This window comes from Lontra canadensis, unplaced genomic scaffold, assembly GCF_010015895.1.
Source record: "Lontra canadensis isolate GAN:19392208 unplaced genomic scaffold, GSC_riverotter_1.0 scaffold23, whole genome shotgun sequence".
NCBI classification, from domain to species: Eukaryota; Metazoa; Chordata; class Mammalia; order Carnivora; family Mustelidae; genus Lontra; species Lontra canadensis.
In genome coordinates, this window is record NW_022631017.1 from 3,619,770 (window position 1) to 3,632,247 (window position 12,478).

A 12,478-nucleotide genomic window follows, 5' to 3' on the forward strand; every position below is an offset into this window, starting at 1 on the left:
GCTCTGTTTGGACATAATTACACTTCATCAAAAGAAGCTTTCTTCATCTTCCATGCGTGAAAAGTCTGCAAGCAGTTAAGTCTGTCTTTTTTTTTTTTTAAATATAAAAATTGCTATTTGGGAAACCAGCCAAAACTCAGAAAGCCAATATAGTAAAACAGTGCACACCCTTTGTTTCTCTTTGAAGTTTCTTAAATAAATATGTTGAGGGTTTACAAAGGACACTATCACTTTGCCATAGTTTCTACTCAAATTGATCAGAGAAAAGTTATGCAGCATCTATATAATACAAAAGCAAGGTAAATGGAAACACTAGCTTGACTCTGTAAGGTAGTGTCCAGTCTTCTAAATACTGAAATTCATTACTCCAATTAAAAACAAAATTAATGTCACATAAGAAGAAAGATACAGTTCAGAGCATGCAGGTAAATCATCCTGTTCAAATGTTTCTTGATTCCTACTAGAAAAGAGATAAACTTTAATTGTTCTGTGGACCTGCACCAATAACAGGGAAAAAAAAAAAAAGAAAAAAGAAAAAAAAAAAAGAATGCACACACTTCACACCTAATCAGTCAACAGTGAAATAGGATGTGTCTTTTTTCCTTTTAATGAAAGTAAACTAAATCTGATGCAGAGATAACCCCTTTAGTTTTGAGTCTACCAGAGGCTCTGAGCCTCATTTTATTTCAAACAACCTTTCAGTGACAGTATCTCATTAGCATGCATCATTTTTTTTAAGTTAAAAAGTACAGCTTCTTGGCCCTGTTCCTAGAAAGTAAACTAAAACTACTCATCGGAAACAGCCTTGCTTGAATTTCCCTTATCAAGTTTTTACAATGGTAATAATATGACATCTGATCCAAACTAAAGAGCAATTATCGGACATGGTTTAAAAATTGATGCTTCTCATTTCCTAATTCGAACCTGGGTAGAAGTCATTCCATAGGTCATTCTAATTTATTTCACCTCCGTCCTAAAGTGATCTATTTTCTCTCTTCTTATCGAGACACTTAAAATGGAAATAGTAGATTCAATAAATGCATAAATGAGCATCATACTTCTTGTGAAGGACCATTAAAAGTCTCTTCACAGGAAAGTAAATAAAAGCCAAAATATTGGTTTCCTTAGAGCCTTTTTTAAAAAAAACATTAATCCCCTTTATGAAACAGCTATGAAAACCCTGAAAGAAATTATTTTCTATTTTATGATCTTTTTAAGGACTCCCAATATTTGAAGATAGATGCAGGAGGGGGAGACCCTCAAATAATGCGGAAATTATTTAGAATCTTAATCACTCATCTGTCTAGACCACTCTATATAATCACTGTAACATAGGGAACACATCATTCCCCAATTCAAATAAGAAGCCTTCTGTAAAAAACTATGACTTTTTAAAATAGATTCTTATTACAAGAGTAAGTTAAATCATACTGAGGTGACCTATGTGCTAAGTGAAGAACGTTATACTGGCTGTCCTTGCAGCAACTTAGAGCAAAATTGATATTATCAGGAAATTGATCCAATGCTTTCCTTTTTCTTTCCTCATTGCCACTCAATTTACTCAGTTATTTGGCTCCTCATAATTCAGAACTTGAACCTCCAACTGTTCTCTCCACCTTATGTGCTCACGCCCAGTGAAATTAGGGACTAGTTCTTCAGAAAACACTGTTTGAATTTTCAGTATCATAAAACAAATGAAAAAGGCCTGAGCACACAGAAAAACACTCAACTTCATCTGGACATATTTAAATAAAAGCTTAAGCAATTCTGTTCAGCACAAGAAGGTGCTGATTTGTACACAGACTAGCCTACATTTCAACAGGAGATCCTGATGTGTTTATTCCACTATCAATATTAAAAACCAGAGACCTACCTCTTCCACTCCGGCCCACAAATCTCAGATCGTTGAACCTTGCTACTTGGTTTTTCATAACAGCAGAGGCATTTCGGAGCTCAGCAGAATAATTTTCATCGTTACCCGCCATGACAGTAACCACAGTCCCATCTGGTACCTCTCCGAGGGCTACCACCTACATAAAACAGGAAACACAGCAGCAATAAGGGCACATCAGAAAAGCTTAGACACTGAGAACATATTCCCATTGCAAATGATGTGTCTTATCAGGATTTAGTGCTCTAGCCCAGTCATGGCAGATAGGAAGGAAGCATCTGCATATGGGTCAGGATGCCACTTCAAACAGACCCACGTTTCAGGGTCCACCCATTTCAAAGGCAGGCAAGAGTTTCCTTCATTTGTTGTTGGACTCCTCGCAGAATACATGTACATTTTTATTAAATCCCCATGTTAGGTTGTCCATAGGAATTATGCCACAGAAGGAAGGCTGATGCTTCATCTGCAGATTGCATTGTACATATGAAGGCACCGCCTGTCTGCAGCCTGGAGAGGCCCTGAGGTGTGGTCTCATCCAGATCACAGGCTGAAAAAAGAAAGTCTGGTCAGCTCTATGGGAGAAGACATTGAGGTGAAATCTTAGAGTTCCTGATGATATGGAAGCTTCAATAGGCTGTGGTATCCAACACTACATTTCATCTCCTTACTTTGGGCTACATATTCAGCTTTTAATTACACTGCAAATAATTTCTGAAGGCCCACCCTACTGTGGAATATAGACAAAGCTCTCGAGAAACTTAAAGTCTAGGTGCAGAATCAAGGATTAGAATGGCCTGAAAATGGTCACTGACCAATGAGTGGTAGAGATAAAAAAAAAATATGCCCTTGGACAAACTTGATTCTGTCTTGTCCCGTCCGCCATTTTGAAACGACACCACTGTCTCCTGAGTCTTCAACAGCTAACCGGCAGCAGATTAACTCAGTCAAGTAAGGATCCTGAGAATCTCTAAGGTCCACAAATATTTTCACTGCTCCAAGGCTAGGGGTCACACTTTTAACCGAGGTCAGCTGACCTGCAAATTGGTACCTCTGTTTCACAGGAAGGCTGGTGAGGGAATGTTGGTTTAGAGGCCACATGGTCACATAGACACACTATTCTTGATCCATTCTTGAACATATCATTTTTCTCAACTAACTTCCAGGATCCTCTTTTCAGATTATTTCCATCTCTTCCTCATTCCACTTCCAGATGCCCTTGTGGTGACTAAGCAATGGTTCCAGTGAGAGTAGCCCACTGCTCTCTGATAATGATGGCCACGTGCTCTTGCCTGTCTGGCCAATAGCCCACTGATCTTTCTTCTTCTATGCCTAGGGCTGCTCTCCCCTCTGTCGAGATTTCCACAAGGCAGACCTAAGCATCCGATTCCAGACTCCCAATACAATTTGTACATACTCTCATTAAAGCAAGTTTTTATAGTGTGATAAAACCGACACTGTAACCATGCTTGAGGGCTGAGTTTTCCCCACTCATGACCCCCACCCCAGCCCTCCTCTACCACATACCCTCTGTTCCATGCAAGCAAACCACCAACCACACAAAAAAACTCGTCAAAAAAAATAAATAAATAAATAATTTTTTTTTTTTTTTTTTTGCCCTGGCTTTTCTCTTAGGCTGTTTCTCAATGCCATGCCTGCCTTAGCACTTTGTTGTTCAGCTCAAAATCCTATAGCCTTCCTTACAGAACTCACTTCCCCAGCACCCCACTGTACTCAAATGATCCTCATTTCCATGTACATATATTAGCGATCCATCTACTGCTTTCGACACACTAGTCCATAGTTATTAGACTTACTCCCAGGAGACTAGATTATATTATATTGGCCTTCACTGACTTTGCTCACCACCATATGCCATCGCCCAAACAGTACCTAGCACATAGTAAGTGTTGATAAATAATTTTGAAATAAATAGAAGTGCTCCATAAAGAGCAACGCCTCCCACAGCCAATAGTCTGCAAGGGTACCAGCTAAAAGTCCAAGGAAGAGAACCTGTTAAAGGCTGAGTCAGCATCCCTCAGTAAGCAACATGTTCTTGCACCAAACTAGGTTTCTGACAACTTTTTCCATCCCAGAGAAGAGGGAATTGCCGACTACCCTATGGGTGACTCTATTTAACCTGAGAAGTCTCCCAGGTCAAGGGCAAATCCCAGGAGAACATGATTTCCTCCCTGCATACTTTATCTAGTGCTTCAAGGGGTTCCTGAATAGAGGTAAATGTCCTACTCCTACTGGAGACAATATGCTTTTCAATTTTTCAAATTCACAAGGCTAAAAATGGGAGCATCTGAAAACACTGAAATAATTCACCACGTTTGCCAGTCTGCATCTGAAAGTCTGACCTCTTTTATATTCAGCATATTGTGTTTTAGCACCTGCCGTGTGGCTTTTGATGTCAAAGTAAAGATGGAACCGGTAAGCATATTAATGAAGGCAGAGAAGTTTGTACTGCTCAGAAGAAAATGAATGTACCAAAAATTAAGAGGCCCTTCTTTTTTCCCACCTCTTTTTTACATCTGCTATGATGTCACGCAAATAACTTCATCTCCAGGAACCAGAGTTTTCCAATATAAATTGGAAATAATTTTTTTAAGTCTGTATAATGTAGAAGATACTGTAGAAGTAGAGTGTAATTACAATGATGTATTTTTTGTAAGATGAGGAGGCTAACTCTGGTTCCAAGTCCACTGTGTGCTAAACATGGGCTTTAACTTATAAGCATCCTGAAAAGGTTCAACTGAACATGTAATTCTTTACTTCATGTCTTGAGATGTTTTTTGGTGTTGCTGAGAGATAAAGGATGACTGCTGATGGGTTTCACTTCTGTCTGGCTAAATTTAAAAAACAATGAAGAAATCTGTCCCAATATAAAGATTTTCAAGAGTTCTGGGACATTATTATTTTACTGCATATTTTTAACATAATGGATTTTTTTTTAGTTAGAAGAAAAGGAAAATTGATTCAATATGGGAAAATATGAAAGAAAAGATCCCTAAGAGTGAAATACACAAATCCACTTTTCTTTGCTTAAGCAACAGAATAATGACCATGTTAAATATTGGTATGCTTTACGTATTACACTTAATAACAAAACAAATAGGTCATCACAAATTGTGTGAGTCTTCTAGGAGGCTTAGAACTTGGCCTAAAAACGAAATGCTCACAGAATGTGGTGACAACTTTTCCTGTTATGGCTGAACTCTATTTTAATGGCTAAATATATTGGGTTTTTTTCTATTATTCGCTCTACCAAATCAAATGCCTAATGTTTTTCTGAGGAAAAGAAAAGAGAGAGGGAGTACTGCATTTGATTTTATATCAATCAAAAGTATAATTATATGTCAGAGGGTTTTAAAGAAAATAGATCTCTGAAGCTAAAAAGTTTCCCTTGGAGATTCTCAACTGTGTTTATCTAAAAGAAAGCCAAAAGAATCAAGAAATTTTTACACATTTCATCTGTACCAAACCCAAGCAATGGAAAACATTTTAAGGGGTAGAGAGCACTCAAAAATCGTTCTTTTAACTAGTTAGGGACAAGCACACATTAAAAGTTGTTTCCATACTACCCAACACAAAAGCTCCGTTCTGCAAAGAACAGTTTGTGATGAAACCTTAACAATTACATTTCTAGATGTTTTTAAAATATACAGTTTACCAATTCAAGAAACTTAAGGGAGAAGAGGGAAGTAATTTTGTGTCCTAATATTTCAGAACAGAGAAAGAAGTTCCTTTATTTAGCACACCTCAATAGAACTAGCATTTAAATCACATGATACATAACTTGTACAGAATAAGGTAAAAGGATACTTAACCCTAGAAACTACTGAAATTTTGTATGAGACTCCTTATGACTAAATCTGTGAAATACTCTAAAAGAGCAGCAATACAGAATTAGGTCAGACCCTTAAAATTGTTTTTGTGGTCTTATTGTATGGAAATTAAAATTGCTTTTGACATTTCCGTGGACAGAAGTCTAATTTTAACCAGTCAATTACTCTTGCAGACCAATATCATTTGGCACATTGTACTTGCAGCAAAATTGAAATATAATTCTTTCTCAAGATAAAATCTGATCAAATCCTTATTTGGAATAAAAAGACGTAAGGGAGCAATTGTAAAAAGGGAAAATTGTATTCCTATGGTAGCTATCTAGAGATAACATCAAATAAACTATTAAAAAGTTTCACAAATGCTACAGTTAATTTTTAGCATTTATCCTCGAATTTAGGAAAACCCAACTGAATTGTAGAGAAAAAAATAAATGCAATATAAAATACCATTTTAAATTTTTAAAAATATATGTCAAAGAATAAGTTGATGGAAATTATTTCAATGTAAGCCAGGAATTTACATGCCATATATCAAGCTGGCTTAGATCATCTAACAATGGATGTTCTGAAATTTTGAAAAGAGACAAACAGCAATGCCAGATGGGAGAATATAATGAAAGATATCTTAACCATATCTTTTTCCTAATAGAAGTTTTTCTTAAAATTTTTTAAATATTTTTCCACCTAAAATTGTGTGTTTCAATTACCTTTTAAATATTCAGTTCTAAAATTTTTAACTTTAATTTTTATTGCACTTACAGGCATAACACAAAAATGTATCTATCCTCACATAATCTGAAATCTACTGTGATTTACATAATTTTGCATAACAATTCACAGTAGATTCAATAGGTTTTAATAGGTTCAATAATCTGTTTTTCTTTGTTGGGGTATAATTACATTCAAAAAGACAAAAACATAAAACCTGATCATTACATATGTTAGGAAAACACAACTCACTAATGTCAAATATTTATTAGCTGCATACTTGCTTTGGAAGAGGAAAATGGCCAGTGATGTCGAAAAAATTATTTTCAAATAGAAATTGCTCCATCATTTTGAAACCCTACTCATGAGAAATACTGAAAGGTATCATCAAACATGCAGAATTAACTATGAGTAATAGATCGTATGTCTAAAAATGTGTTTTCTTTCTTTAACATTGCCAGAAAAACATGATACTGGCAAATATACAGTCCAGTGTTCTCTAACTTAAAACAGCACAATAGCTTTGCACCACTTTTAGTTTTAAAATATACATCTGGACTTAAAATTTCTGCATAGTGTCTCAGCTCGAAGCTATTTAAAGAGACTGAGTTATAAGCCCTGAACACCAGGATTCATGGTGGAAAGGCTGACAGACCCCTGACTCTAAGGGTGCTACTGGATGCCAGGCTGACATGTGCTCTCCCTATTTCTACCAGACCATTAACTAATGAAATGAATTTGCAAATTGCTTTTTGCTTTCTTTGTCACAAGAATTATCTAAGACAGAAAGGGCATGGGGATCCTCTAATAGTATCCCTTAACTATTTTAAGCTTTCAGTAAGATACACCTGAAAGAAATGTTAAAAATATTTATTTCCATTTCCTTGACACCTGGAAGGACGGAACACTACAAACCTGCAGAACTTTGTTAAAAATATAATACCAATAAACAACTTGGCATGTTTTAAAACATACTAGTTGTTTTTGTGTTTTTACATGCCGAGTATAAACAAATTATAAGTATTCTTGTACAATCCCAAAACAAGATCAGATGAACAACACTAATACATTGCTTATGTCTTAAATATTATACACTGTCAATATCATCGTGAAGCATTATTTTAAATTAACACATCAAAACACTACATATTAAACTCACTTCTGTTGCTCTTCAATGCTGAGTTTAGGGTCACAGACATAAAATATGGGTTCAACAAATACTGTATTGATTTGAATCCCAGATTTCTCAACAATTAAGTTCTGTGTGTTTGTGTTTTTAAATATATTTACCCACATATTATCTACCCAACAACACTGTAACTTACTTTGTACATGGCTCTAAATATGATAGCCAAATTGTGGTCACCACTTCTAAAACTGAGACTTCTTCATATTATTTCTCCGCTGCATATGTATTTGATTATGTTACAAGGGTGTAGAAAGTCTACTGATCTCAGGCTTTTATCTCAAAAGAAAGGTAAAGAGAGATTGTTTTTACTAACATTCAGATGAAAACAATAAAAAATGTTGTCAAAATCTAGATGTTCCACATCTCTACACATCTTTTTCAGCAGAGACAAAACTTAAATCCTGAGGGGATCTCAGCTATCACCATCTGTCTGAATTTTCTTAAATACAGGTATGGGAGTGGAAGGACACAGCAAATCAAGTCTTAAATTAACTCAATTTCTTTTTTAATTAATATGAATTAAAATACTTAATCTAATATGGCCATGTATAATCTATAGTTTTGTTCACTGGTTAAAAGTAAAACTGCTCTGTAATTAACAATAAGGATGGTAAATAGCAAAGAAAACAATTTATTTTCAAAATAATTTTAAAAGGGTGGCAATGAGAAAATCTAAAGATAACCAAAATATCTGAGAACAGCTCAAACACACTGCATTCTATCTTTGCACCAAAAAGTTCATTTCTATCCAAAGTACCAAGACTCAGAATCAATTCAGCACCATAAATGAGGAGAATAGTTCAAGACAGTTATACCTTAAGTCTAGCAGAGTAAACAGAATGTAGAACACCAAACATCTACGTGATATCTTTTAAAACATAGGCACCTACCATTTTATTTTCATATATCCTGACTTGGAATGCCTGACATGGCATTTTATAGACAAAATACCTATTTGTAGTTGCTGTTTTCATCCAGGCTTTTTTGTTTGTTTGTTTGTGTTTTGAGGGTTGGGAGGGGTACAAATTTCCATTCTTCGCTTAAGGCGAATTAGAACATTCTGTGCCCAGGGACGGTGAACGTCGTAAAAGATAGCTCTTGTGTGGAAACTCCAATTTCTAGAATTCACATACATTCTAAGCTTTTCGTATTTCAAGGAGGAAAACGTTAACCTACAAAATGGGTGGTTTATAAAAGGAGAAATGGGACGGTTAAAACACACACACACACACACACACACACACACTTCTTGAACCAACTGCAAAATGAAACCTGCCCCAGAATGCAACATCCCCTTTCCTGAACAATTCATTCTGATTTCTGTTCTGATACAAGACCCAGCTAGATAACCAGCTCTAATTGACCTGGACTCCTCTTTCTTTCCACCCCACCCACACACGGAATCTGAATTGGTGCGTGGGGTGGTGGGGGGGGGGTTGTGATCCACAACTGGGAACTGCCAGTGGCCTGTAGGAGCTTGGCCCCGGGGTCCACAGTGAAGGAACTGGCAGGAGTCCTCCCTCCTCCTCCTACCTCGCCAGGCCTCGCTTAGCCTGCTCTCCACAGATCCCAGAACCCAGAGGACCCAGGCCCACCTTCACCAGTTCAGAGGCCAGACAGGGCCGGAAGCGTCTTCCCCGGAATGCTCTTCTCCCTGTCTGGCTCACCGCCCCCTCCATCCCTGGAGTCTATCCCGGGAGTGTGGACTGCCCGGGAACCTGTTTCCCCATCAGCCCAGCGCCTGCCGGGCCCTGGGGGCTCCGCGTCTCCCCCTGGCGAAGTCCGCCCGGGGAAATCTAGACCGCGCTGTGGAGACGCATCCGGCTACTGCGAGAGGCTCCAGACCCTGCACCCGCAACCTGCCGGGTCGCTGCTGCGGCTCCCGCGGCCGACACCCGCCCTCCAACTAACGGGCCCCGCGGGCCAGCGGAGGAGGCCGCGGTGTGCGGGGAGCGCTCTCAGGCTTCGGGGGTCGCTCCTCCGCGCCCAGACCACCGGCCGGAGCCTCCCACGACCTTTCAGAAGCAGGAGGGCCCTTAGGGACTCAAGTCCTTCACAAGTACCAATAAGAGAAATCCTCAAACTTTCACCTCCTTTTTCAAGGCGGGCGAGCCAAAGGCATTTCACAGGTTTCCCCTATCCCTCCCAGGTGGGGTGAGGCGGGGAGCTGGGTCCCGGCTCCAAGAGGCGGCCCGAGCCCCCGCCCCCTCCACTAGCCACCTCCCGGCACTCGAGGGTCCAGCGCCCGGGGCTCCGGGGCTCCCCCGCCTCCGGGCGCGCAGCGACCCTGGCGGCCCCGCCTTCCTCCCGGTAACGGCCACAGGCGCAGGTCTGCGAGCCAAGCGGACGCCCCCGTGCTGTCTCCCCCTCAGTAGCTCCCAGAGTCCCTAGGTTTGCCCGAGACCCTCTTGGACACGGGTCATGCGGCCCACGCTCCGCAGCCGGCACCCCGCGCCCCGCCCCGGACGCTAACGCCCGGCGCCGGCACCCCAAGAGCACTGGCCCCCGAGCCCGAGCCGGGGAGGGGCCGGGGCCGCCAAGGTTCAGGCGGGTTAGAGAAGGGGGTGCCAAACCGGGCAGAGGGGGGTCCGACTGGAGCGGAGAGAGTAGAAGCGCGCGGGACTCGGGGGAGGGGTGGCGCCGGCAGCCCGCGCTGCTGGGCGGGTGGGTATGCCCAACCCGAAGAACGCGGGAGTACCGGGGGAGAAGGCCGGGGCTCCTCACCCCGGGGGAATGGGGGCGGGGTGGAATAAGCCGGGGTGGCGGCGCCCAGAGTGGGCACCGAGGGGCTTCTAGGGGGAGGGGAGACCGCTCAGAGGAGTGGGTTAGAACGCTGGTCGGGAGGCTTGAGGGGTAATGAAAGGATAAAGGGGTCAGGGACTGAGGCGGTTGGCTGCAGGCACAGGTGGGAGAGGGGATCTTCGCGGGGTCACCGCGTCCCGAGTCCCAAGACCGCCAAGGGATCCGGAGGAAGAGGGTCACTCGGGGAGGGGGGGAGGGCTCGGGTCAGAGCCACCAAGGTAGGAGGCCCCAGAGGCCGTCGGGGCCCCGGCCCCCACGGGCATGGAGACGCCGGCGGGCAGATCCCGCGGCGCCCGGCCGGGGGCGGGGGGCGGCCGCAGCTTCTTACCTTGAAGGCCACGGGCAGGGTCTTGTTGCAGCGCCAGTGCGAGGGCAGCACAGAGCACAGGAAGTTGGGGCTGTCGGTGCGGACCAGCTCGGCCGGGTGGTCAGCGATGATCTCCACCATGGTGCGGTTGTCGTGGGGCGGCCGCAACCGGGGCACCGCGGCCGCCGCTGCTGCCGCCGCCGCCGCTGCCGCCGCCGCCGCCTCCTGCTGCTGTTGCTGCTGCTGCTGCTGTTGCTGTTGCTGCTGCTGCTGCTGCTGTTGCGCAGCCACCACCGGGCTCACGTCGCTCATCTTGCCGGGCTGCAGGCTGCTGGAGGGAGGGCTGAAGCGCCGGCTGGTGCTCGGATCTACGGGAATACGCATCACAACAGCCACAAGTTAGCGAAGTGGCCGGGGGAGGGGGAGGAGGGTGGAAATGAGGGGCGAGGAGGAGGAAATTGGGGGGGTGGAGGCGAGACGGGGGGAAAGGGGATGGAGGTGATGGGGCCGAGGAGGTGAGAAATCAAGTTCGGTGAAGCCGACTGCCGGGAGGAGTCTGACGGGGGCCGGCGGTGACGATGCGGAGCAGTCGGGTTGGCGGGTTGGGAGACCCGAGAGGCACAGATCTTGCCGGAGCCTTTGGAACGCTGGCGGTGGCAGCGGAGAACCGGCGCGGGGATGTGTGTGTCCTGGGGTGGCAGGGGGCTTCAGTTCGCAGCTTGGAGTGGGGTCCCTTGGGGCACTGCGTCCTGGGTGCGCTGGCGCCCCCTCCCAGGTCGAGTCCCGCGGTGGCTCCGAGTGGGTTCAGAAGTCCAGCCCCGCGGCCAGCATAGCCGCGCGCTGCCCGCCACCGCCGCGCCGCGCGCGCAGCTAGCTACCCAGCTGCAGGCGTCCGCGCCGCCGCCCGCCCTCCCGCGCTGCTGCCGCCGCCGCTGCCGCTGCCGCGCCGCCTCCGCGGCGGCCTCCGCTCCCCCCGCGCCGGCCGCACGTTCAGATTCCTCCCGCGGCGGCTGCCAGCCCGGCTCCCCGGCTCCGTTCCTTCCTTTCCTTTCTCTTCTTCTGGCCTTCTCGCGGCCACCTCCTTGCATCCAGTCCCTCCTGCTTTTTGCAAAGCTTCCCTGACCCTCGCGCGTCGAGGTGCCAGGAGGTAAGTCGCAGGCAGCGGATCTCGGGGCAACAGCTCTCGAGCCTGCGAACCGCAGCCGCTGCCGCCGCCCGCCGGCCAAGAGCAGGAGCCCCCGAACGCAGCGCGCAGCTTCCGAAGCCGGAGAGGCGGCCCGGGTCGAGGGGAATCTCGCCTGATCGCGTCCTCTCGCTTCTCCCCCGACCCAGGACAAGGAACCCCCTCTTGGTCGCACGAGGTTGAAGCTGAGACGCCAGAGAGCCGGGGGCTGAACTGACTGTCGTTATTTTTCGTTGTAACTTCAGGAGAGGAGGAAGGAAAATCTTGAGCGTCTGTGCTGACTTCTCGGCACTCTTCCCCCTTCCCCCACCCCACCCCCCACCTCTGCCGGAGCGGCTCCCAGGGAAAAAATGATTTTGCAGGGTTTGGGTGCTTTTTTGTCTTAAGTAACACAAAAAAATGGGGTGAAGGGGACACTTGCTAAATAGTTTTTAGAACCTCAAGTGGGTGGCTGGACACTTTTTCTATACTCAAACTTATCGTTCCTAGAGAACAAGGATGAGCTGCTGCCTTTTTTTTTTTTTTTTCTAAGGACTGGTAAACTGTCAGT

The 12,478-nt window shown here is 44.6% G+C and overlaps 1 protein-coding gene across 7 annotated transcripts in view; it reads right to left on the reverse strand.

Annotated features, from left to right (window-relative positions):
• The window catches only part of RUNX2 (RUNX family transcription factor 2), a 225,351-nt gene extending 213,720 nt beyond the window's left edge, over window positions 1-11,631 (reverse strand). For 2 of the 7 annotated variants that reach the window (XM_032862022.1, XM_032862021.1), the window contains exons 1-2: window positions 10,767-11,628; window positions 1,874-2,030 (exon numbers count right to left, since the gene is read on the reverse strand). In XM_032862022.1, the coding sequence (XP_032717913.1) occupies window positions 1,874-2,030; window positions 10,767-11,129 (520 nt within the window). In that variant the 5' untranslated portion in view covers window positions 11,130-11,628. Of the gene's footprint in view, window positions 1-1,873; window positions 2,031-7,772; window positions 7,888-10,766 lie in introns of those variants that run through there. The other 5 variants (XM_032862025.1, XM_032862027.1, XM_032862024.1 and 2 more) reach the window with 4 other exon arrangements.
• Between the last annotated feature and the right edge of the window lie 847 nt (window positions 11,632-12,478).